General features: G+C 41.1%; 1 protein-coding gene across 10 annotated transcripts in view; it reads right to left on the minus strand.

Moving 5' to 3' along the window:
* Positions 1–24,138, minus strand: part of NFIA (nuclear factor I A) — a 530,380-nt gene that overhangs the window by 380,227 nt on the left and 126,015 nt on the right. For 5 of the 10 annotated variants that reach the window (XM_058303487.2, XM_058303490.2, XM_058303486.2 and 2 more), the window contains exon 1: positions 3,468–3,878. The exons of 2 other annotated variants lie outside the window; for them this stretch is intronic. In XM_058303487.2, the coding sequence (XP_058159470.1) occupies positions 3,468–3,494 (27 nt within the window). In that variant the 5' untranslated portion in view covers positions 3,495–3,878. Of the gene's footprint in view, positions 1–3,467; positions 3,879–8,586; positions 8,918–24,138 lie in introns of those variants that run through there. 3 more of the 10 variants (XM_058303488.2, XM_058303491.2, XM_058303494.2) reach the window with 1 other exon arrangement.

Raw genomic sequence — 24,138 nt, forward strand, 5'->3', positions numbered from 1 at the left:
CGAAAATACATAAATTTAATGTTTGAAATAGTCCTTCAGATTGACTGATTTTCTTATACATACAGGACACGCTGGGGACCAGGACTTAGTAGTATTTTGCAAAGAACTCCAAGAGTCTACCTTAAACTACAAAGTAAGCTTTCACCAAAAAGAGGATTTCATTTTAAAGTCTCAGCACCATTTTATAATGCAAAGAATAACTTAGCTCTAAGCAATTCACATTTATGTTAAAAATTTATCTCACTAAAAATCTTTATTAATGATAAACATTTCAAATAACATTCTAACGTGGCATTTTAACTGTTCAAAAATACTCCCGATATTCTAAAAAGAAAATGCAAACTATGTTCATTTGTGTTCAAAATGTTCATTTTGTGTTTACCTGCCAACCACACCCCGGTATCTCATAATAAAAACCTTAAACAAGACCAACTATTTCAACTAGTCATTAAGAATGATCTAAGTCCCCAACATCAAAAGTATTTATAACTCATTACTCCCCAAAGGTTACAAGAATGTGCCAATAAAAGTGCAGTGTTTTGTATAACTTTACTTACATGTACACAGTTAAAATGCTAGTTAATTTTTAAAAGTATATCTATCTCAGCTCGTGACAAGAATTATTCCAGAACATCAAAACTAAAGAGTATCATTAACTTACAGGAGTGTCTAGGGATAACATAAATGATTGGATTTTTTTTAAAAAACTGATAGTATGCCCTTATAAATTATGTTGCTGATCAAATTGTATCACCATAAGCTCCATAATATTTCAAACTATTCAAGAGGAAAGAAAGACTATTTTACATATGTATTTGTAAACTGTTAGAAAGTTACAGGCTACCAATAAAAGCAAATCTGAAAACCTGTTTGATAAGTGGTATGATTTTGAATCAGCATCTTAAAAATTGATCTGTTTGAAAGCAAGCCAAGTTTAAGAACCACTCAATGCTGATATTTCTGGAAACTACTTCTTTTAAAGGTTCACTTATAAATTTCTGTGGGTTATCACACTATGGCCAAGTATATGATTTGGTTATGATATGCCCATATGGATTAAAATAAAATGTTTGGTGTTTTCCTAGTATAGCTTTTTAACATCGTATACAAATAAATGGAGCTTATCCTTTCATTTTGAATACTTTTACACTGTGCTTCCTGGACTTTTTTTTTAATGAGCAATAAACGAACCTACGTTTTTCTTTCCAAAACTGTCCTGAAAGTTTTATAAATATTCCAGCAAGTTACATAAATTTTAAATCAATTTTTAAAAGAATTCATAACATACATGAGCCCTCACTATTTGGTGTACAACTTCTTCACAAATTGATACACTAAGTAAATGTTTCTCGTGGTGTATTCAGTAGAAGGCCTAGAAAATGGAACAATCACACTGCCAAATATGTAAGAGAAAAAGGACTTTCTAAATGTGTTAATAGCTCACAAACCAGGAGAAACCAACTTTGTTAAGTATCTGACTATGCCCTAGGCCTGCACCGATACACAGGTATCCTCGTATATGCACAATCCCAAAATATAAAATTATCTTATAAGGCTCACTTCAGAAGATGCTAATGTATCTGGTAGGGTCCTTTCCGTCTACTGCAGCACAGTGGCATTATTTACAACTTCTATGTGTTGCAAACTTTTGCCAGCTAGAACTTCAGCCTTCCAATCTCAGCATTTTCACTGCAGTGGGTAACTCGTTGAAATTATCTTACACTTTGCATCTTATCCATATGCAATTGTGAACCTTGCCAGAAGTGGTTGGAAAAGTTTCATTCCATAGTTCCGCAAGTTACTAAAATATGAACTTTGGAAGTTAGGTGGGAAAAAAAAAACTTTTACAATAACTAAAAGCAACTGCTATCCATTATTAATGCTAGGCCTAAATCCCAAGCAGACCATTTCAACATAAAAGATGCATTTAAGAGTCTTCTGAGATCCAATAACCGGTATTATTACTGTTAGATATTGCAATAAGAAGGGAGGTCATGTGGGAAATAAATCCAGAACCCAGAGAGGAGAGAAAAGCTACTGCTACTCTTCAGGCTCCAGAAAGTGTTCCGGTTAAACCGTTATCTCTTGCTAAATGAAGGCAAGAACCGGTAGCAGGTTTTTTTTAAGGGAGTGGTGAATAAACAGTTTATTTGAAGCATACAACTTTATCTAGGTGATTATGGTCAGATCGCAACGTATCAAAGCAGTATGAAGGTTCACATACCTTCAAGTTTTTTTTCAAAAAAATTTTTAGCGCAAAATCCCTTTGACTCCATGTCTTTCAGTCAAAGAAAATAAATAATATATCCAGAAGGGACCAGATTTGCAGCCGCAAAATAGCAATATTTTGCCTGCGGGTGGTGAGGACGAGGGAGGGATGGAAAGGGAGGGCACTGAAGTGAGCGGCGATGGGGCGAGAAAGACCCACGCTCCGAGTTGAGTCGGAGGGAAAAAGTTGCCCCCAGTCCTGCGCGCAGAGCCGCCGGAGTCGCGCGGAGGCGGCGGCGGCGGCGGCGGCGGCGGCGGGGGGAGCCGCGTGCGGCCCGGGCCGCCGCTGGGGCTCGCGCCCGGGTGCCCAACTCGGTCCAGCGCTTCCCCGTGCGCTGCCCGCGGCCTGCGCCGCTCGCCGCTCTGCACGGCGTGGGCTCGTCCGAGCACCGAAACTTTCACTCGGGAAGAGCGAGCGAGCGAGCTGGGACGCAGGCTCCACCCGGCCGGCGCGAGCGGACGCGCGTCCACGCAGCCCCGCAGCGCGGAGCCGAGGGGCCCGGTCGCCGCAGCCCGCCCGCGTCCGAGGGGCGCTGTCAGGGCCAAGGCCCGGGCCCGGGACGTCGCCCCCGTCCCTCCCGCGGCCGGATCACGGACGCCGACAAATAAACAAAAGTAAGAGTTTGGGGACGCGGCGGGGGGCTGCCGCGGCGCGGGCTCCGGTGACCCAGCCGCCAGCGCAGGGACCCGAGTTCTTCCCGCACACGAAGGTTTCAGTCGCCGGGAGTGTGCAGGCTGTGCGGTGGGTTCCGTCCGCGGCCCCCTCCCCCTGGCGCCGCGGAACTACAGGAATCCTGCTCTCGGAAGCAGAAACGCTGAGTCCAGATTTCAGCGTGTCATGGGCTGCAACCCCGCCGAAACACGTGCGGGGCGACTGAAAACACCGCCTTTCCGCATTAAATCGCCCCAATATTAATTAAATCGTTAATAAGAGGGCGCCATTAGCCATGTGCCCATACAAATGGCCGTGCAAGAGGAATGCACCCGCATGGAAACAAAGTTACTTTCTTAAAGCAGTATTTCTCCGCCACAGGGGCACACGCGCGCACACACGGAAACACGCGCAGACACGGGCACACACGGAGACACATGCCCCGGGCCCAGCAGCCGCGGTGGTTCCCGGCTCCCCTTGCCCAGCCCCAAATCTGCCCCCGCAACCCCTATCCCCTTCCACCCTCGGCATCCAAACAGCTGCTTACCTGGGTGAGACAGAGCGGAGAATACATAACTGCTGTGCGGTGGGATGTGTGTGCGTCTGGGTGTGTGGTTTGGAGGTGTGCGTGAGTGTGGGTGAAAAAGGAGAAAAGAGGGAGAGAGGAAGAGAGAGAGAGAAGGGGGGGAGAAAAAAAAAATCAAGCCTGCTTCTTGCGTTCACATTTCCAACTCGGCTCAACTGCAGCCAGCCAGCGCTATTGCCGCTCCCTGAGCTGAACTTTAACCCCGCCTAGAGTTTCCCTACACTCCACTATACAGTCTACTGTAAGCGGGCGTTAAAGGCATAGCGCACCCTTTCCCGCTCCCGCGCCAGCCCGCCCGGGTGCCCGCGAGCTGCCCGGGCGCCCGCCTCCGCCTCCGCTCTGCACCGCACCGCACAGCCGCCGCCCGCTCGCGCCGCCGCCGGGGAGGGGGCGTGGGGGAGGGGGCGGCTGCGGCGCCGCGCGGCCAGCCGGGTCCCGAGCCTCCTCGGCCGCTCGCGCTCGCTCACGCGCGCTCTCTCGCTTCCCTCGCGCTCTCTCTCGCTCTCTCTTTCGCTCCTTCGCACTGCCCCCCCCCCCCCCCCCACTCCACCCCAGCGCATTACTGGGTAACGCAGTGAGGAGCAGTTACAGTCTGTACTCCCGGGCAGCTATAGGCTGCCACAGGATGTGCTTAAGCAAACAAAACTACTTTTCCTCATCCCCATCCCCCAACCCCTGCCTCAGCCCATCGCGGACCTCATTTAAGGACTTGGGCAACTTTACCAGGTTGCCCTGCACCCCTGGGCCACTGTGTGGGCACCTATAGAACCATACAGAAGGCCGGGGGCAAATTTGCATGTATGCAAAATTTTTTTTAAAAAATCAACCTTCCTAGGTAACTTTTTTCACCACCTCTGAAATGCGGTACAGCTCAAAGCATTGTAATCTCTCCAACGAAGCTTTCTGTGGGAATAGATTCATCGGCAGAGGTAATTATGCACAAAATCCTGCAAACTTTGTGCAGCTTCAGTCCTATGGCAGTCAGAAGTGAGGTCTGGGGGGGACTAATTTCACCCAGAAGAGTCACCGGATTTGGGGGTAGGGGTGTCTGGAGAAAGAGAGGCGGAGATTAATGAGCGTTTTCCTTCCCAAGACTGTGAAACTAGTGGGTTTGCACACAGACGCCATGCAAAAAGTTTCATCACGTTCAGAAACAACGGTGACTTGGCTGTGACATCTTTTTCTTTTTAAGAAAAAAAAATTGTGAAAGGGATGTCCCCTTAGGCAAGGACGATTTTTCTGGTCCACAAACGCGTGCCCAGAACTGGACATCGTCTGTCATTACCGTCCCTGTTTCTGGGGCACCTCTGGAAGGGTGTCTTTTAAGAATCCCCTTTTTTTCCCTCCTCCAGGTAATAGTTCTTAAAATGGAAAAGAGCTTCCTGCAATTATTTTAGGTTTGCTAAAGTATTGTTTTGGCAGAAAAGGGGGGTGGTTTTTAGGGTTTGGCAAGTTGCCAATAAGCCTGCTTTTCCAGTTTTTTTAACCTCATATTTTCTCTCTAGGCTCTTCTCTCCTGGAGAAGAAAAAGTACACCTCCCTCCTCCAACCTCCACCCCATCCATATCTTCCTCCTCTCCTTCACTCTAGCTTGCAGCCTGCCACATATGCAAACCTTTCTCAAAATTCCACAAGGAAGGAAAATGGTATCACATTGAAAGATATTGGCACAGAGAGGACTCTGCACCTCACTGGAGGTTACATAGGTAGAGTCTTTGAGAAGAGGAAATTCCTATAGGTATACCCTCTGTGGGAGTGAAGGTGAAGTGATGTGTTAAGGCCCCTCTCAGACCTACTTTTTTAAAAAGTGAGGGGCAGGAAATGTGCTACCGGAGAAAGAACAAAGTTAAGTCCTCTGAAATATTCTGCATCTGCCTAAAGTTATTTCTACGCTTGTTCTCTAGTTACTTTATTACTAAAATAATTCCCAAATGCTCTGCCCCCTCTCTCAAATATCCTTGAAACTCTCAGATTATTTATTAAGGGGAGAGAAAAATTAAGGATAAATTTATAATGAGAGTCCCATTTTTATCCTACCTAACACAACCGCTTTCCTCGGTTCCTCTTGGATTTCAGTAAGAGAGAAATGTCCTAAAAGCTAAGCCGAGTTACAGAGACAACCTCCCTGGCTACGAAAACCTTTGCTGGGATCTATAACTTCAACGCGCTCCAAGTTTCCTCGATAGAAGTTTCTGGCTGACAGACCCAACATGTAACTGAGGCACAGTGAGAAGTTATTGTTCCGAGTGTGTACACACGGGAAACTTCCAGAGGCAAATTAAAATCTTTCTATTGGTGTATTAAAAGATACACTTACATCTGCCTCTTTCCAAATCAGCAAAGATTCTTACTTTTAGATGAATCTCAAGGAAAAAAAGTTCAACTGGCTTGTTTTCCCTGGTTTTGTGTTTTTTTTAATAAATGGGGGAGGGGGAAGTAATTTAATAGTGATATTCCTACTTCCAAAAACTTCTTTTGTTGTAGCAGTGGATGTGCCCGCGATTTCCAGCTTTCTGCGGTTAGCAATATTATCTTAAGTAACTTTTGGCGCCCTTCGTACGACTTTTGGATGTGGGACGATTGTTTGCGCCCTCTAGGCAAGGGCTGGATCCAAGTTCAGCACCAAAACCCTTCACATCCGCTCCTGCTTTCTCTCCTATCTCTGCCAGCACCCGCTCCCCTCCCCCGCGGAGATGGGGGGGGGGGGGGAACACACTGAAGCCGAGCTCCAACTACAGCCTTTGGAAACAAGACTGAGAAAAATACAGTAGAAGAGTTACAGTTACAGAAAGGCTTCTGGTAACTTTCTCTCCAACAGGCATAAATTTAAACACACACAAAGAAACAGATGTTCCTCAAAGGGCAGTCTGGGGTAAGAAACATTTTCAACTCTCTCCCCTCTTCCCAAGTTGCAAAAGTAAATCCTTGTTCAGAGTTCACCACCATACTAAGACACTTGAGAGCAAGCAGGGATGGAGGGAGGTGGGAAGAAAGAATGGTAGAAAGGACAGTGTAGGAAACGCAGGTGAAGTATGAAAACTGGCTCAAAACTAGCAATCATAAAAATGACCCGTTGTTAGGAAGGATGATCCCCTTATTGGAAATAACCGCTCTACTCATTTATTTTGCAAGTGCTAGGAGGCTGCCTTGAAATGGGATTGTCTCTGCGCAAAAGAGGCTCCTGTCATGCTCTCTGCTATCCATATTCTTCCTGGCACAGAGCCCAGTCTTGCATTTACTGTGTTTTATTTGCAGAAACGTTACCTTGCCAGCTTTAGTGAAATCCTCTTAGATATATAAATTACGTCAATAAGGTTTCACTTATATGTACATCTCAAATACCTCTTATTTTGGAGGTTACTTAATAGGAAGATCTTATTAATATGATTTAGATTTTAATGCTCAAAGCAGTGAAGATAAAGCTGGGGTTCATAAGTGGCGGTGCCATTAACTCCAAACTTCTTACCAAGACTAACTTTATTAACTAGCGTTTTCCAACCTTTTCCTTCTCTATTTTTTGACCGATTGGTCACTTGTGTGCAGGTTGTACTTATATGTATATAATCCTAAATTGAATCATGTTGCTGAACTGAGCACCCAAGTAGATTTTTACATTAAATTTCCAAGCCAGATTTGATGGTAGGCCTAAAGCCTTGGGCAATAGCTTGATGGGAATTTAACCCAAAGATGGGAAAGAGCCCAAATTATCTTCCATTCACTTCCCAACAGAATTAGGTGTCTACTCTGCTCATAGAGAAGAGGGAGACAGATATATTTTAGTCAGAGGCTGCCAGTTACTGTCTCCAAGACAAGCTACTGGCGTTAGTTTCCATTGGATTGGTGTCAAAAGACTTGTCCAAGAGGCCAGCTAAGAGTTAGCAAGTCAGCAATCTTCCACAATCACCCCCTCCATAGGGGATGTTGTGGTAACAAGTAGAAAAGTGAAGTTTGCCATTCTTCATGTCCTATTTACTACCGGTCATATACCTAAGCAGCAGAATTTTTTCAAAAACCCACTCCTTGTCTCTTCCTTTCAAATGTGCAAAGCAGTTGTTAGTCCACCTGGGAAATATTCCCTCTCCCTTCAAACTGCTGTTTAGAGTTCAAGAGAGGCTTGCACATTCCTTTAAAGTACTTGAAAAGCCAGAGCTTCTAAGATAATCAAGTGAGGGCTTTCCCACCTAATGCTGAGCATGCAATATGCTACTTCCCAAAGATCACTTAAAACAGCCCCGCAGCTCAGTCAAGTTTTTAAGCACGCGTTTTTCCTAAAAAGTTGAACCTCACCTGCTGAAATAGTAACTTTCCCAAAATTAAAAATAATAATACAAAGTTAAATATTTTGGAGAACTTTTTTTTCCCAAAGAGCAATGAAGAAAGCATAAAGATTCATGCAAAAATCTCCTAATCAGCCTTTTTTCTCTTAAGCTCGAAAACTCTTTCCTATTGTGCTTGCTAAATCCGGAAGAGCTTATAGTTTTGACAGCTTGAACCACACCATCCCCTTCAGAGCTGCAGAGAACTTCAGTCTACTCTACCCCGCCCCCTCTGGCTATTGCAAACCATTGTGCACCTAAGCTTCCTCAGGATTGGATAAAGCTTTTGTCAATCTCCCATGTTTGTCCCATTGATTAGAGGATCGAATCGTCAATTATTCTCCGGGTCCAGGCATTTCTTTTCGGGTTAGGTTGACTGCTGAGGCCAGACGTCTTTTTACAGAACCGAGCACGTACAGGATTCCCCCTCACCCCCCGCCCCTTTCTGGAACCGAGCAAGCGCTATAAGGGGGAAAAAAATCTGTCAAGCTCAGCAATTTTTTTCAAATCCCGAAAAAAAAAAAAAGAAAGAAAAAGGAAACCTGGTCTCTGATGCACATAGCAAAAAAGACATCCACGAAGCTTCTTCTTTAAAAAAACAAAACCATCACAATTGACATCCTCTCAGCAATCACTAAATGCATAGGCAAGCTAAAGAAATTTTAACGTCTTAGCCATTAAACAAAATCATTCTACCCTTATTGTCGTTTATAAAATGCATATCGTATAAATGCAAAATAGAAAGTTTAAGATGTACCACGTACCATTGCAATGTAAAAGAGTACGTGAGAAACTTTAAAATGCTCAGACGAATTGCTTCATTTGTTGCCACCTCTGTCACTTTTTTTTCCTTTAAACAATATCTAAGCAAACTTGGAACCGTTGAAAACCCGGAAGAGATTTTTTTAAAAGCTGTTGGCCAATTGCAGGTTTCTTGGATATTGTTTTTTGGGGGGGTTGTTTTTTTTTCTCTCCAAATCAGAAGGCTTTTGCAATTGCAAAGCGTTCTGTCTCCCTCTCTCACTGTCTCTCGCTCCTCTTTTAGAAAGCGATCCAACCCCGGCCGGCTGGTCTCGATTCTCTTTGGTTTTGCCTTGTGTGCTTTGGATTGTACAACACTTTGCAGAAGTTGCAATCGATTCGGCCGTCCCTCTCTCCTCTCCCTACCCCCTTGTTTATTTCCGCAATCGCTGCAATTTGCATAGTAACCACGCAAGAGGCCGCGGTGGCTGCCTGCGGTGGGGGCCGAGAAGGGGGCAGGGAAAAGGCCTTCCTCCCTTCCCCCTCCTCCCGTCTCTCTCCCTGCCAGTCTCCTCCTCCCCAGGCGCTTGGCCAATAGGAGTCCCGGCATTCAGCGCAAGCTCCGGTAGGGACACAGTTCTGAAAAAAAAAAAACCCCTGTGCTACTAGGCCCGACTCGCGGGACCGTGCTTTTGGCGCAGAAGTTCCCCTGCTGGCGGACTTCGCAGCGCGTACTGTGGAGGGACGGTGGGCGGGGATGTGAGAATACAGTACCTCCGCCTGCTGTTGTGCGGGGTTTCAACCTTTTAATCATGTCTGCACACCTGCTTTCTCGGTTCCTTTTTCCAGAGCCTCTTGTGAGTTATTAGGCTAGTTCATGATGGTTAGTGAGAGATTTAACCTTTATTTGCACTGGTGTAGAGCAAGAGTTAAAGATCCTCTTTGGTGCATTAAATCAAAAGAGTGCAAAATGTCACAGAGAAATAAAGCAGTGAAATAAAGCTTGTACCATAAGTTCGTAGATAAAAAGAGCGGTTCTATTCTCTGCAGATAATTGAATATAAAATTGTTAGGTGGCCTCCCTCAAGAATAAAGCTGTTTTTTTAGAGCAGGGGGTACAACGAAACTCTAACTTAATTGCCAAGCATCTAATTTGTCTATATCCCCGATTCTGCAAAGGATAACACGATCCCTTCCTTTCCCACCCGGTCAAGAAAAGGGCTGTAAGAGTTTTGACACTTAAAAGGAGGCGTTTAGATGATAACTATTGGAACTTTAAGTTCCTCCTCTTGCTGAATCATTTCATTAACCCAGACTCTTTAAAATCATGTAATCTGAATATTTTAATGTCAACGTTTTAAGTGTTGGTTTAAAACAAATTAGTCGTTGGTGCAGAGGGGGGAGGGGGCTAACAACCCTAAAGGGAGGGAGTATCCCTTTAAATGGAAAGTGCCAGCACCAAGCTATTGGGTTTTTTATAATGTGTTTGCGTCAGTTAAGTAACATAGGACATATTGCTGAATAACCAAGTTTCAGGAAAATGTGTGCTTAGCTCACTTGATAAAAAATATCCAATAAGGAGTTAAGAGGAATAGGAAGTAACCTGGCAGCTGTCTGATTTTCTTAACTGTCTTTGATGAAGGTATCTAATTAATTAATAACTGGACTTTGCAGAGTTAAATTAAAGATTAGAGAAACCTATCATATTTTCTTTTTAATCATATTTTGGGCTTAGTCTTGTATTTAACAGCTAGCTCACTGATGCAGCATTGCTGGGAGGTACGCACTGTAGCTGTCTTGACACAACCTTTGTTATTCCTGTCTAACCCTTATAGATGGAGATAAGGTCTTGGTCTAGAAAGCCTGTGGCATATAATCCAGGGCCATACATTGAGCCTTCCATTGTTTCCACTTGACATCCAGAAATAAACTCGATGGGATGTGGTGGCTTAATGAAAATGAAAGGGAAAAATTTGTGTCCAAAAAAAGTTCTAGGCCTAATTCAGCTGGGTGTAGGCTGTGTAGCCCTGAGATGGTTACGTAAGGCCTGTAAAATAGGACATCAGCCTATTGTGAGAATGGAAGCCTGTCTGTCAAGAGTTAAGGAACTCTGAAATATGCACAAGGTATCAACTGGTATTGCATTGCTCTGCTGTAGGTGCCATGGTTTTGAATAATCTCCTAAACTAAGCAAGCCAGGCCTTGTCAGTAGGTGGTAATAATGTGTTTTGTGTGCATTGTCTGTAGTTTATTAACTCAGTTTAATTTGGTAGGTTAGCATTTCCAAAGTGAACTTTTATATCTCTATCTAGTCAACAACAACTTAGTGTAGGCTTTGGAGTCCACCTTAGGTTTTAATGTTGGCTCTGCCATGCAACTTCTGGCAAATTATTTAACCTCTGCAAGTTTTAGATTGCTCATCTAGAAATTGGGACAAATTCGAACAACATGTAAATTACCTAGTACATTATGTGTGTTCAACCAAGTACCTATAATAATACTATTTTTAATTATTATCTACCATGTTCTGGGCACATTATGAATATGCTAGAGCTGGGAATACAAAGGAGAATAAGACATTATCCTGTCCCCCCTGCCGCCCCCAGAAGCCTACAGCCCAGTGGGGAAGACAAGGCAAAACAAAATAAAGTAATGTGATAAGTACCATGTCGGATAGGTATGGGCAATGGGAAAACAGATAAGAGAATGACTAGTTTTGCCTTGGTGTGCAGATAGAATCATGGAAAGCAAAAAACAAAAAAACAAAAAAACAAAAAACAGCGAGAGAACATGGCATTCATGTGGAGCTAGAGGTATGCATTTACCTGGTGGACAAGGGAGAAGCAAAGCATTCCTGCCCAGGAAAACCCATTGAGCACAGTGATACCAGGTAAGCAGTGGGCCCAGAGAATAGGGATGCATTTCACAGTGGCTAGTTGCTCTAATTTGTATTAGCTTGTATTACTGTAGCTGGAGTGAAGTTAGGAAGGCAGGCAGAAGTGGTAAGACGGTGGAGAGGCTTGTGAGCCCTATGAACTTTTGCTGAAAGGATTGGGGCGACATTCAAAGGTATTTAAGTAAGGGATTTACAAGGTAAGATTTACAAATTAGACAGACAATCCCATTAGTGGAGGTAAAGAGACTGATTAGAAAGAGGAAAAGAAGAAATTCTGAATTATAGCAACAGCAGAAATTGAGCAAAAGAGAAAGGAAGGGAAAAATAGAGGGTGGAAAAGAGGGAAGGAAATGAGAGACCCACCATTGGCATAACTTTTCAGGGACTTTGATCATCAGGGACAATTTAGGAATGAAGTTTTTCCAAGACTGTCCTCAAATTCCAAATACAACAAAGCTCTATAATCAGACCTATTAGTGAAAGAGGCTGTCCTTACCCACAAATTGCCACTTCCGCATCTTTAAACCTCTCAAGATAAAATAATACTATTAAAAATAACAATAGCTCACAGAGATTGAGTGTTTACTCTACACTGGTCTTGCTGTCACCATGGATTTACATTCTAGTACCCTCAGCTCCAGCATGCCACTGAAAAACAGTTGCACATTGAATAGAGTGACTTTGAATTGCCAACCCCACTAAGAACCTCATGTTTCCACATAACCTGGCTTTATGCCTTGAAAATGGTAGGCCCTTCCAGGAATTCTGCTTTGTTGATCCAAATAAAAATTTAATCTTCTTGCAAGGCACTGATATGGAGACTGGAACATTAGAGTCTTACAGAATGAGAAACATAATTCAAAATTGTGTATAAATATGTTTCTAATAAGCAATTTGTTTTTATTTGTAAAGTTAATTGAATGTTGATTTACAGAGATAGATTATACTTCATATTTTCTTGATTTACCTGTATAAATCTTAGATTATCCAAAGTCCCTTTTACGCAAAGTAATGAAATACTGACATTCACAAGACCAACACTACAATGTAAATAATAAGCACTAAGAGCAAAATTAAGCCTATAATAATGAGGGAGGAGGCAGTATATGGGAACTCTGTATGTTCTGCATGATTTTTCTGTAAACCAAGAACTTCTCCTTTAAAAAATATTTTAAAAATTGAATCTAGGAAATGTTGAGGTTCCCAAATAAGCAAAATGTGACAGACTGGTAGTTTCCCCCAAAATCTGTTCTCTCTCCATTCTTAGATACATAGATGAACAGTTAGAACCCATTATTTCCCAACCTTACTTGTGGTTAGGTATGGCATGTGGTTAAGTTCTTCTGAATGGAAAGTGAGCAGAATTACTGAGTTAACTGCTATGTCACTTGCTTAAAAGAACTTTGTCCTGATCTTGCAGCCCTTTCGAAATGCTGCAGTGAGGCCATGTTAGAGACCCAATTTCAACTGCATAGACCAGGACAGTGCTCTTCAACTCTGTAGACCAGAGCAACAAAATGGAAGGAACCTGGCTGCCTAAATGACCTCTTGGAGCAGAGCTGCTTCTCCAGCTAAGACTGTATTTAAGCCACTGTGTTAATATTTTCCATACATATTATCTCATTTAACCATCCTTCAGGGTAGGTGGATAAGGCATCATGATTCCTACCACACAAGTAAGGAAACAAAGGTATAAGAAGCAGTAGGGAGGGAAGCGGACTTGGCCCTGTGGTTAGGGCATCCGTCTACCACATGGGAGGTCCGTGGTTCAAACCCCGGGCCTCCTAGACCCGTGTGGAGCTGGCCCATGCACAGTGCTGATGCGCGCAAGGAGTGCCCTGCCACGCAGGGGTGTCCCCCACGTAGGGGAGCCCCACGCGCAAGGAGTGCGCCCCATAAGGAGAGCCACCTAGTGCGAAAGAAAGTGCGGCCTGCCCAGGAATGGCGCTGCACACACAGAGAGCTGATGCAGCAAGATGACACAACCAAAAGAAACACAGATTCCCGTGCCGCTGACAACAACAGAAGCGGACAAAGAAGACGCAGCGAATAGACACAGAGAACAGACAACCGGAGTGGGAGGGGAAGGGGAGGAAAATCAATAAAATAAGTCTTAAAAAAAAAAAAAAGCTGTAGGGAGTTATTCAATGTTGAGTAGAATTAAATTCATTTAATTCTAAATTCAGTTAGAATTCTTTCCCAAAACTGTGACAATAATGTCTAGCTTAGGAAAGAATTCAGGAGTCAAAGTTTTTAAAGCACAATTTTGATGATAATGAAAATCATACCTAATCATAATGAAAGGTAAGCTTATAGACTCATCCTTCCTGCCTTGGACATACCACCATAACCTACAGAAATTCCTAAAGACCAAAGACAAGCTGCTGCGATGACCAGAGAAAGAACTTTGTCTCTTGACTAAAGTGAAGGTAGTAAACCATGAATTTAAAAATCACAGAAGAAAGCAAAAAAAGAGCTCATAAGTCCCCAACCACCACAGTTTACAAATGGTCAAAATGAAACTAGCAGAGTTAAGTAGCTAGCTCATGACCACACAGCTGGTAAAGAATTAGACCTCAGTCCAGTGCCAGTTTCATTACATCATGCAAAGGATATTCTGCAAGAATGGGAAATGAGTGAATAAGTATCACTGGTATCAAAGCAGAAAAGAGGCTTGGGAATGAGAAGAAATGCTGTTAGTTTATCTGATAGGAAAAATAAAATGGTTAATTGTCTAAACTGAAAGGAAGGCTGTAAAATCCAGGCTGGTACCTTCAAGATTTATCCAAACATATTCAGATAAAGGATAATTTTCAGGAAAAATTAATGAGGGTGGGAGTGAGGGCAACAGTCTAGAACTGTAACTTAAACAGCAACAAATTGGCTTTTTAAAAAGTATGATTATTTTTTTACTTCGGAAGTCATTAGTATAATACATTTGTTACAATTGATGAAAGAATATTATTATAATTGTACTATTAACTATAGTCCATGGTTTAATTAGAGTTCACTGTTTACAGTGTACAATTCTATGCCTTTCAAAAAATTTTATTCCAGTAATATATATACAACCTAAAATTCCCCTCGTAATCACATTCAAATATCTAATTCAGTGCTGTTAATTACATTCACAATGTTATCATACCATCACCACCATCCATTACCAAAACATTTCCATCACCCCCAATAGACATTCTATGCCGTTTAATCATTAATCCCCTATTCCTTCCCTCCAACCCAGCCCCTGGTGACCTGTATTCTCGTTTCTAACAACTTGTTTTTTAGGTGCTCTGGGCTGATCTGGCATTCTAGCCTCTACTCTAGGTGACTGGACAGTTCAACCTCACTGACCCCCTCTGGCTTCCTCCTACATAAAATGTAAATAGCGTCAGTCTTGCCCACTTCATGGGGTTTTGTGAGGATTTAGTGAATCCTACTATGAAGCTCTATGCCACCAATAGCTGATTATAATACAAGACAGAATAAAGAATATGCATACTTAATTAGTTTTAGTCATCCCACCTCTTTTCAAAAGGGTTTTAGTGTAGAGATAAATGTATGGGTATGTGTGTGTGTATTTCTATTGAGAAAGAAATAGGATGAAGTCAAGGACAAGATTAATATCCAAAATACATACAATACGATCCTATATCCTTTGCTGGAATTGACTTAAAATTTTGACTTTGAACTTCCTAGTAATCAATTTAAAGAGTACTATGTAAAAACATGAAATAAACAATGTCAAGATTATGATAAAATTCAAGAGAAATTGTTCAGGAGCAGCACACATTTTCTGAGGTCCCATCAAATCTAACACATACCACCCCATCACATCCCCATCACCACTGCCTCAGTACACACACACAGACCCAGGCTGTCATGAAGAGGCTAGTCTTCATTGTGATGCACTGAAACAAGTACTTAATCCCTGGATGAGATTCCAGCCAGCATAAGGACTGAGGGATTGGAAAGACTGGCAAATTCCCAATAACTATTTTGGAAATTCCTCCTGGCTGAGTACCCTGGGCTGAGTGGTACTCGTGCTCCTGCTTCCTCCAATTTAGATTTTACCTAGTTTGACATTAGTATCTGTGGGCCCAGAAAATCAACAATAAGGAAAGTAGAGAACCAGTTGCGGTTAACCCTTCTAACCCTGTGGTTTTGCACACTCATGCTAACTTTCCTAAGATCACATCCCACTCCCAAAATATGGTCTGGAGGAAGGAAATGGGATATGGACAACCCAGTTTATGTGGGACACTCATTTCAAACTCTCCTCTCCTATTCCTATCCTTTATCTCTCCAGCCTCTCCTGACTTCTTCCTTTGATAAGGTATCTCATCATTGGATCACCAAAGGGAACTCTAGCCAAGGAATTTGTAGAATTGGGGTAGTGGTTGTTGTTCATTCCGGCAAGCAGTAGCAAGAGGGTGGTTTTCCTCATAGCCCAGTTAATAGACAAAGAACAAGGATTACAAGTCAATCACAGGGGAAAATGCCTATGTGGAGCAGGGTGGGAAGATAAGGTACAACCTGATACTATCCTGGTAGATCCCTCAAAGAAATGGTGATCTTAATTTATCTTTGGAGAAAAAATAATTGAACACTTTCTCTAAAGTCTAACATTTCATGAGCATCCATAACCTTGGATTCTTATCCCAGTTCTTCATTCAACTCTGTGATCTTTGAAAGTCACTTGAATTATCTGAACTACTCTTAGTTTCCTCTGAAAGTATGACATCTTTGAAGTTAATACCCAAGGTCCTTTGAAATACTAAATGTCTATAATTCTGCATATTGCCTTTTGTGTAATGGTTTGTCCATTCATTTCTTCATAAATTTAGAAAAATTTGAATGTCAGAGCAAGATTTACCTTAAAGATAAATATGAATTATCCAGGGGAAAAGGGAGTGGGGAAGAGGAAGGCTAGAGACATGGTTGAAGGAAGAAATAAAATGGACTACAAGGGAAGCAGACTTGGCCCAGTGGTTAGGGTGTCCGTCTACCACATGGGAAGTCCAAGGTTCAAACCCCGGGCCTCCTTGACCCATGTGGAGCTGGCCCATGCACAGTGCTGATGCACACAAGGAGTGCCTGTGCCATGCAGGGGTGTCCCCCACATAGGGGAGCCCCACGTGCAAGGAGTGGGCCTCATAAGGAGAGCCGCCCAGCGGGAAAGAAAGTGCAGCCTGCCCAAGAATGGCACCACACACAAAGAGAGCTGACACAACAAGATGACGCAACAAAAAAGAAACACAGATTCCCGTGCCGCTGATAAGGATAGAAGCGATCACAGAAGAACACACAGGGAATGGACACAGAGAGCAGACAACTGGGGGAGGGGGGGAGAGGAGAGAAATAAATAAAATGAATAAATAAATAAAATCTTTTTTAAAAAATAGACAGCACGTCAGTGGGAGAGAAGGTGTCAAGAAGGGGCTGAGGCTGAAAGGATAGATATGGACCAGAACGCTTTGAACCTGGTCATCAAATTTAAGATTTTAGACTTTAGGCTGGAGAGTACTGGGGCGCTATTGAAGGTTTTAAAGAAAGGGTAACAAGGTCTGCTTTTAGTTTAGAAAAATCATTCTGCGTGTGGAGAATGGATTGCAAGTGTTCAAAAACAAGTTACTTATCCTTTTTCTACGGTATCACCTCATTTTTATCCTGCTGCTTAGAAAATAGGGAAGTAAGGAAAAATATCCCAGAGCCTAACCCAGAAAAAGAAAGATATTTAGATTAAACTTATTTCATCTTGGTAAACTGCACAATACTATATTTCTCCTTACAACTAAAAATGTTTGATCACAGTTTTTCCCAAACTATGACTGCTATTCATGAACTACTCACCATGGTCCATAATATATTAACATCTTCAGGTCATTAATTTGCCAGTTAATATTTTAGGACTGTAACATCCGATCTAATTTTAAAAAGCACTTCTGAGGGAAATGGATGTGGCTCAAGTAATTGGGCTCCTACCTACCACCAGGTTCAGTTCCCAGTACCTCCTAAAGAGAAGACAAGCAGACACAGAGAGCACACAACAAATGGACACAGATTGCAGACAGCAAGCACAAATGAAGGGGGAGGGGAAAAACTAATAAAATTTAAAATGAAATAAAAAGAACTTCTGGTAGGAGATTAACTCTTTGTTTATAATGTCACAAATATACAATAAAATTTAATATAAAATATGCAATATTGACATAATACTTTATATTTTATGGGGAAACTTTAGAAATTATATGTTTAAGTGGATTTCTTCTTTAACTGGGATGTAAATAGTCCAATTCTGGCTTTATATATTATTCTATATATAAATAATGCAGTATTATACAATCATAAAATTACAATGATGCTGTTTTCCATTTTTATATACCTTTTATTTTCTTTACTATGAAAGTTATGAGTTGTGCTGCATCAGCAGAATTGTGAACCTATGAAAACGATGAATGATCTCTAAAGGCCATTAATTTTAATGGAACAAGAAAAGAAGTTGGTTTCTATCTTAGATCACATGAATGCAGAAATAAGTTGTTTGGAAAGATACTCTGGATTTTAATATGCAAGAATAATGCTTTGGTTTACTCCAGATATAAAGATTCTTTCAAACACGAATGCCTTGTTCAGTAAAATAATGCTGGAAAGAATGACATTTACCTTCAGTAAATTTTGGCAGTTTGGCGTACTTTTTACTTTGTGTTTACCAAGGAAAGAAAACCAAAATGAGAGCAAGGAGAACCAATTATTAAGAGTGCTTTAGTTTGGCAAGCATGCTGGAAGTGGTCAGTTTTTGCAAGCAGGGCCAGATTGAGAGCTGAAAAATTTTAAAGTTTGTATGATACTTAGTATTTTTGTAATATATTAAAAAAAGAAAGGGCTTTTTCAAGAACTAGGCCAAAGAATTGTAAGTGGTTTTGGTTTTAACATTATTCCTATTAGTTTGCTAGTCCTTGCAAGCACTATTAAGTTGACAATAAATCAAACATATTTTAATTTGTCATAATAGCAGAAATAAAAATTTTCCCATCTTTTCCTCTGCCAAAGCATTTCTACTAGACCTATCCATTACCAAAATTTACATTCACTATAAAAATTAAGGAAAAAAAATTTACTTATTTATAATAATTCAAATTATTATCAAATAAATTCTCATTCTATCAAGTTTGGAAAACATTTACTGAATGTCTCTGGTATGCCAGATACTACAATAGGTTCTGGCAAGTAAGAGGTGAGTTGGTCTTCAAAGAGGCAAGTGATGCTAGGCAAGGCAGGTCACCTTATTTGCTATCAGGCCAAAACAGAATAGCATTCTCCAGGTCAGTAACAATGTATGGAAAATGACATTTTACCAAAAAATGAGTCACACCCAACCTCTGTTCGGCCTCCAAATCCAGTGCCTTATACTAATGGGGCTTTTGAGTCTCTGTACATCAAATTGCAGGATATCCTACGTCTTCATGCAACAGCATAATATTTGAGTGAATTCTGAAAATGTAATATGTATGATACTTCAAAGTATGTGGAAAAAATATATGGTCAATTGTGTTCAATTTAGTTTATGTACAAGTTTGAGAAGACAATTGAGTTTAAGAAGTTATAGATAATTAAAAGACATTCATTGTAATATAAAGTACGATGTAAAATACCATAAGAATACTTTTTTTTTGACAGGAGAAAGTTATTCTTAGTAGATAATAATATTGCTACAGATAAGTGTTATTGCCCAAGCTAAATATTCTTAATTGGAAAAGTATTGAAGAGCTTATAAAATTCATCCTCCCTTTTCATATTTTTCTTTTGTAAATTTGAATGTGAATAATGACACAAATTCATCGTTTTACAAGTGTCTATGTTGTTTTAACATCATTACTTCATTGCTCCTGTTGCTCATGGCCTTTACTGTATTTCTTAAAATTTGTTGAATAATATTACCTACTCTTTGAGTTAGTGTGTATAGTAAGTAAAATAGTAACAGACTTTCATGATCTGAAGACAAGAAAACTGAGTTAACTTTGAGGTACCAAAAAAAAAAATCCTTTTCACAGTTTGTAATATAAAAGTTTAATACAAAAATCCTACATTGGTAATTCAAAAGTACTTTCACTGATAGAGTAATCCAAGGATGAGGAAATCTGAGGTTTTTCACTATGGTATTTTATATAACTTAAAAATAAAAACATTACCAACTAACAAGAAAACAGCATAACTAACCTTTGTAGGGTCCAGATATTTATTAATATCATCAAATGAAATGCCTGTTCACTTTAAAGAAGCAACACAGTTAGAATTTTGCTAAACTTTTCATATAATAAGAAAACTTGGTTTATGATTTTTTTCACTCATAAAACTTTGATATCAAGAAAGTTCTAAAAAGCTAACTCTCCTGCCTAACTAGGGCCTCTATAAATGGCAAATCATGGTTTTACAGAAGATATGACAAAAAGTAATAATTTGGATAAACTTTAGAGGAGATTTCAGGAGTCCAGAGCTCTGCATAGTGGCCAACAAAGAACTCTTTGTTAGTTTTCATATTCTCTTATGTGAATTTATACATACAACTGATATACATATATCATATTTATAGCTCAGAATCATGCCCAATTCTAAAGCATTGGAACCTTGGTCTTTAAGAAAAAGGGACAGCAGAGTTATTGCTACCTATGAAAGTGCAGCTATCCTCTGATCTGAGTTGGTAGGTTGCCTTCTGTGGAGGTAGAGGTTAACCTACTTTCATTTCTCTCTTCCCTAATGTCTGAGTTAAAATACCCAACTATCTTCAAGTCATGTTAATTTGCAAATTGTGCACTGTCTACAAATCTTGGACTGTGAAACAGCAGCTCAAGCACATGACCAGTTAGTATATTTTAAATGCTAGAGCAAATGGGTGGGTGGGGGAGGGAGGTGGTTGTGAATTCATTTGGACCCATTTTTACTACTTGAGACATATTCATTAAAAATTGTATTTCAACTACGTTGGCATAATTTACTCCACTAGATATATGTTGATGTTTAATTGAGATGGGTTTTTTCACTGCACCGCTGCATCTGGCCTTCTAATTTGTCATTTCATGTACAATCTAGGCAGGCTTTATCAAGTAAATTAAAGTCATCAGCTTGGCCCCTTCCTTCCAAGGAAAATGGGGCCCTTTCCCAACCTGTTCCTGCCATCTCCAGATGGAGATTGTATATAAAAATAGGTACTGCACACCCCAACCACAAGGGCTGGATCACCTTAGCTTTCTTCCCAGCAGCCACTCATTTGTAATATGCTGTGCATTTAAATCCTTAAGACCACAAACAAACTTTGGGAAAGTTACACCACCTAAACAAAGATGTGTTGTTTAAATGATTATTATGCTAGACTTTATCATTACTCACACTGACACTGCAATTATCTTCTGAATTTGGCAAATACTGTAGTTTTATAGGTAAAAACCTAGAATAAATATCTCAGTGCCACCTTTATAAATGGAAAAAGCTTCCCACCTCCTCCCCAGTCATTCAGATTTTGTCTTGCTGACAAAGTCGGGCTCCGAACCTGTCCCCCCAGTCTTTAAAATTCCACTTTTTAAAATGTAAATTATCAATCTGGTATGGATCCATATGCTCAGCTATGGATAATAGCGATGCAATAATAAATATTTGAAAGTAAACTTTTGGGTGTTTTTTAAAAACTTGCAGGCATCAATACACACCTGGCAAATTAATTTAATTAGCCGCCTCCTTCCAAGAAAGAGAGAGAGAGAAAGAAGAGTGTCTGTAACCACTGGTTTGTTTGTGACTACCCCAGGTGAGCGCTGCTGGATCTGGTAACAAGACTGACCCCCGCTGCTGTTCATCCACTGCATCGCTTGGTATTTAAGCAGAAGACTAAACATGTTCTCGACACATTTTTATTAAAAAATTGTTAACCAGACAAAAAGAATCATTTTGTAAAAAAATAATAATAATTTTGGTAACCTCTTGTCAGAAAAAAGCGAGTGAAGATAAATGACCTGCACAAGTGCCCACGACCATTTCTTTCCCGTGGTGTCGCAAGGCTGACAAGGAGGACGAGTGGGAGGGGGGAGGGAGGGATAGAGGGAAGAAACAGGATTAAAATCATCATTTCCCGATTTGCAAAGGTCAGGAAGCAGTGGTAGCCATTTTCATTTTTTTAAAGGGAGTAAAAGGAAAACAACAGAAAAGGTATATCTTCCATCCTGCACCAACAGCTCAGCTCCTCCCACCAAAGAAAAAATATTTTTAAAATAGCAGGTACAAAACCCAATCCACATGCATCCAGTGAGGCTTCTGCAGTGCACTGAAGGAGACGCGATCTTGAAAAATCAATCCGTGCTCGCGTCCCCGCGCCACCGCCGCCGCCGCCGCCGCCGCAGTGGCCACAAAATTAGCGGCTCCGAGGACGTTTTTGCCGCAGTGCACATCCGCCGTAACCACCAAGCATTCGAGTGAATAATGGAAGTACAGTGTGGAGACAATCAGGTTGATTTATCACGCAAAATAATTCACTGCTTCAGTCCAGCTCTTCGTCCTGTCACTTTAAATCACAAACGTGCGCATACACACATCCGTAGGCGCCCACACATGCATGGTACACGTGTGTGTGTTTGTGTGTGTGCGTGAGAGAGCGCGCGCGCGCCAGAGCCAAGTGGAATGCTTCCAGATTGCTTCACGGATATGAAAGGAAAAAAGAGCATAGGAGCCCGCCACCCCAATCCCCTACCCCCGCCTTTTGCAGCGTGGACAAGTGGCTTGTAACGCAGCTTGGAGCAAAATAAAGTCTGAACAAAACTAGACTGTGAGACTAGCACGTCCCAGAGTGAAACTGACTGACGTTAACGCAGACTCCGTGAAGACTCTGATCGCTTGCAATCAATACTAAAATTCTCTTTTTATTAAAAAAGAAAAAAAGAGGGGGAAAGGGAAAAGAAAGAAAAGGAAAGGAAAAAAAATCATTAATTGGGTTCAGGTCTAAAATGCTGCTTTTAAAGTGCACGCACATGTTGGAGACTCTGCGATTACAATTCCTTGGGTAAACATCTGGTGAAGACATTCCAGGAACACATCTGAAAGGAAGAAAGGCATAAGACAGCCCCTTCTTTATTTATCTTGGGCCAAGAAAAGTTTGTTAAAACTTTTTAAAATAGTGTCCTTTAGTCTAAATACATTTATCAACTCTCAGGCGCAATCTGCTTTGTGGGAAAATGATTGAATTGGGAGTGAAGAGAAGAGTCCTGGGTTCTAGCCCCTGGAAACCAGTGGAGTGAAACTTAGGGCAGGTCCTTGACTTTCTATGGCCCTCTTTCCTCATCTGTAAGATGGGAGAGGATACATAACATATTTTCTACTGTCCTGTTTGTATTGACATTGACAATTGACATGGAGTGTCATTGACATTGACACTGACACTCCATGATTCTACCTATGAGGGAATGGTGATGTGGGGGCGGGGATTGAATGTGGAAGGAAAAAGAGATCACAATTTTCAGATGATATCTGCTTAAAGAGATGGTGATGGAAGTCATGAGTCCAGTATACCTGAGTCCTCAAATACTGAGTTTATATTGAAAGCTGTTATTGTCCTAGCTTTAAAGTATATATAGCATATAATGAATGCTCTTTGAGAATGATAATATAATCTTGTAATTATACTTTTAAGGGGAGGGGGAAAAGACCTCCTTAAAGCTATTTCCAGGGATCAGCCAAAAGGATTTGAGATTGAAACCATTCTCCATATGTTTATTTATAATCTGTACCCAAAAATGCATTGAATCACTTGCATAATTCAAGGAAAAATAACTTTTAAGTGGGCAAGTGCTTTTTTTGTGTCTGGTGGGCTGTCTTGATTGACCAAATTAATGGGATTAATAACTCCCTGCCTACTTTTCTGGAAAACAGTTCCAAACAGGGCCACAGTCAGGGGCCACTATTTGACACCCCTTTTCTCTGTGTAGGAATGGTCAAGAACATGGATGCCAGATCTAAACCATTAGCTAATTCTCACATGCACTAGCTGAGTAACCATAGACAAATTATTTGATATAGTTGTACCTCAATTTCTCACATGTATAAAATGGGCATTGTAACAGCAACTAATTCATAGGGATGTTATCAGGATTAAATGAGTCATCATATTAAGGTGCTTAGAACTGAACATGGCATATGTAACAAACAGCTCAACAAATGTTAGTTGTTATTACTCCAGTGTAAACACAAGGAAAGCAAACTCAGATATAATAGAGGGATTTTTGAACTGCTCTGGGAATTTAACTAAGGCCTTTAAGCAGTTTATTTTATCTGGCTTTTATGATGTCAGCGTGAAGCAAGGAGCTCAGCCATCTATTATTATTAAGAGTAGGTTAGATCATTCTCTACCAAAACTCCATTCTCATCCATGCAATAGTTATGAAACTGGAGAATTCTCTACTTCACTAGATCAATGTAAATATGTAATAGTGACTCTATATGTTGAATGCATGCTTATTAATGTGTCTTGACTATCCAGGTGGGAGGAAGCCGGAGTTTCCTTTGGAGAGGTTTCCTAAGTATCAGTTCCTGCCTGTCCCGTTGTGATACTTTCCTACACAAGGGCTGACCTCAGGCCTAGTCTCTGTTATTGAATTATGAAGTCAAAACAAATCCAAATCTTGGGCGTGGGGGCATGCTCCCT

This window comes from Dasypus novemcinctus, chromosome 9, assembly GCF_030445035.2.
Source record: "Dasypus novemcinctus isolate mDasNov1 chromosome 9, mDasNov1.1.hap2, whole genome shotgun sequence".
NCBI classification, from domain to species: Eukaryota; Metazoa; Chordata; class Mammalia; order Cingulata; family Dasypodidae; genus Dasypus; species Dasypus novemcinctus.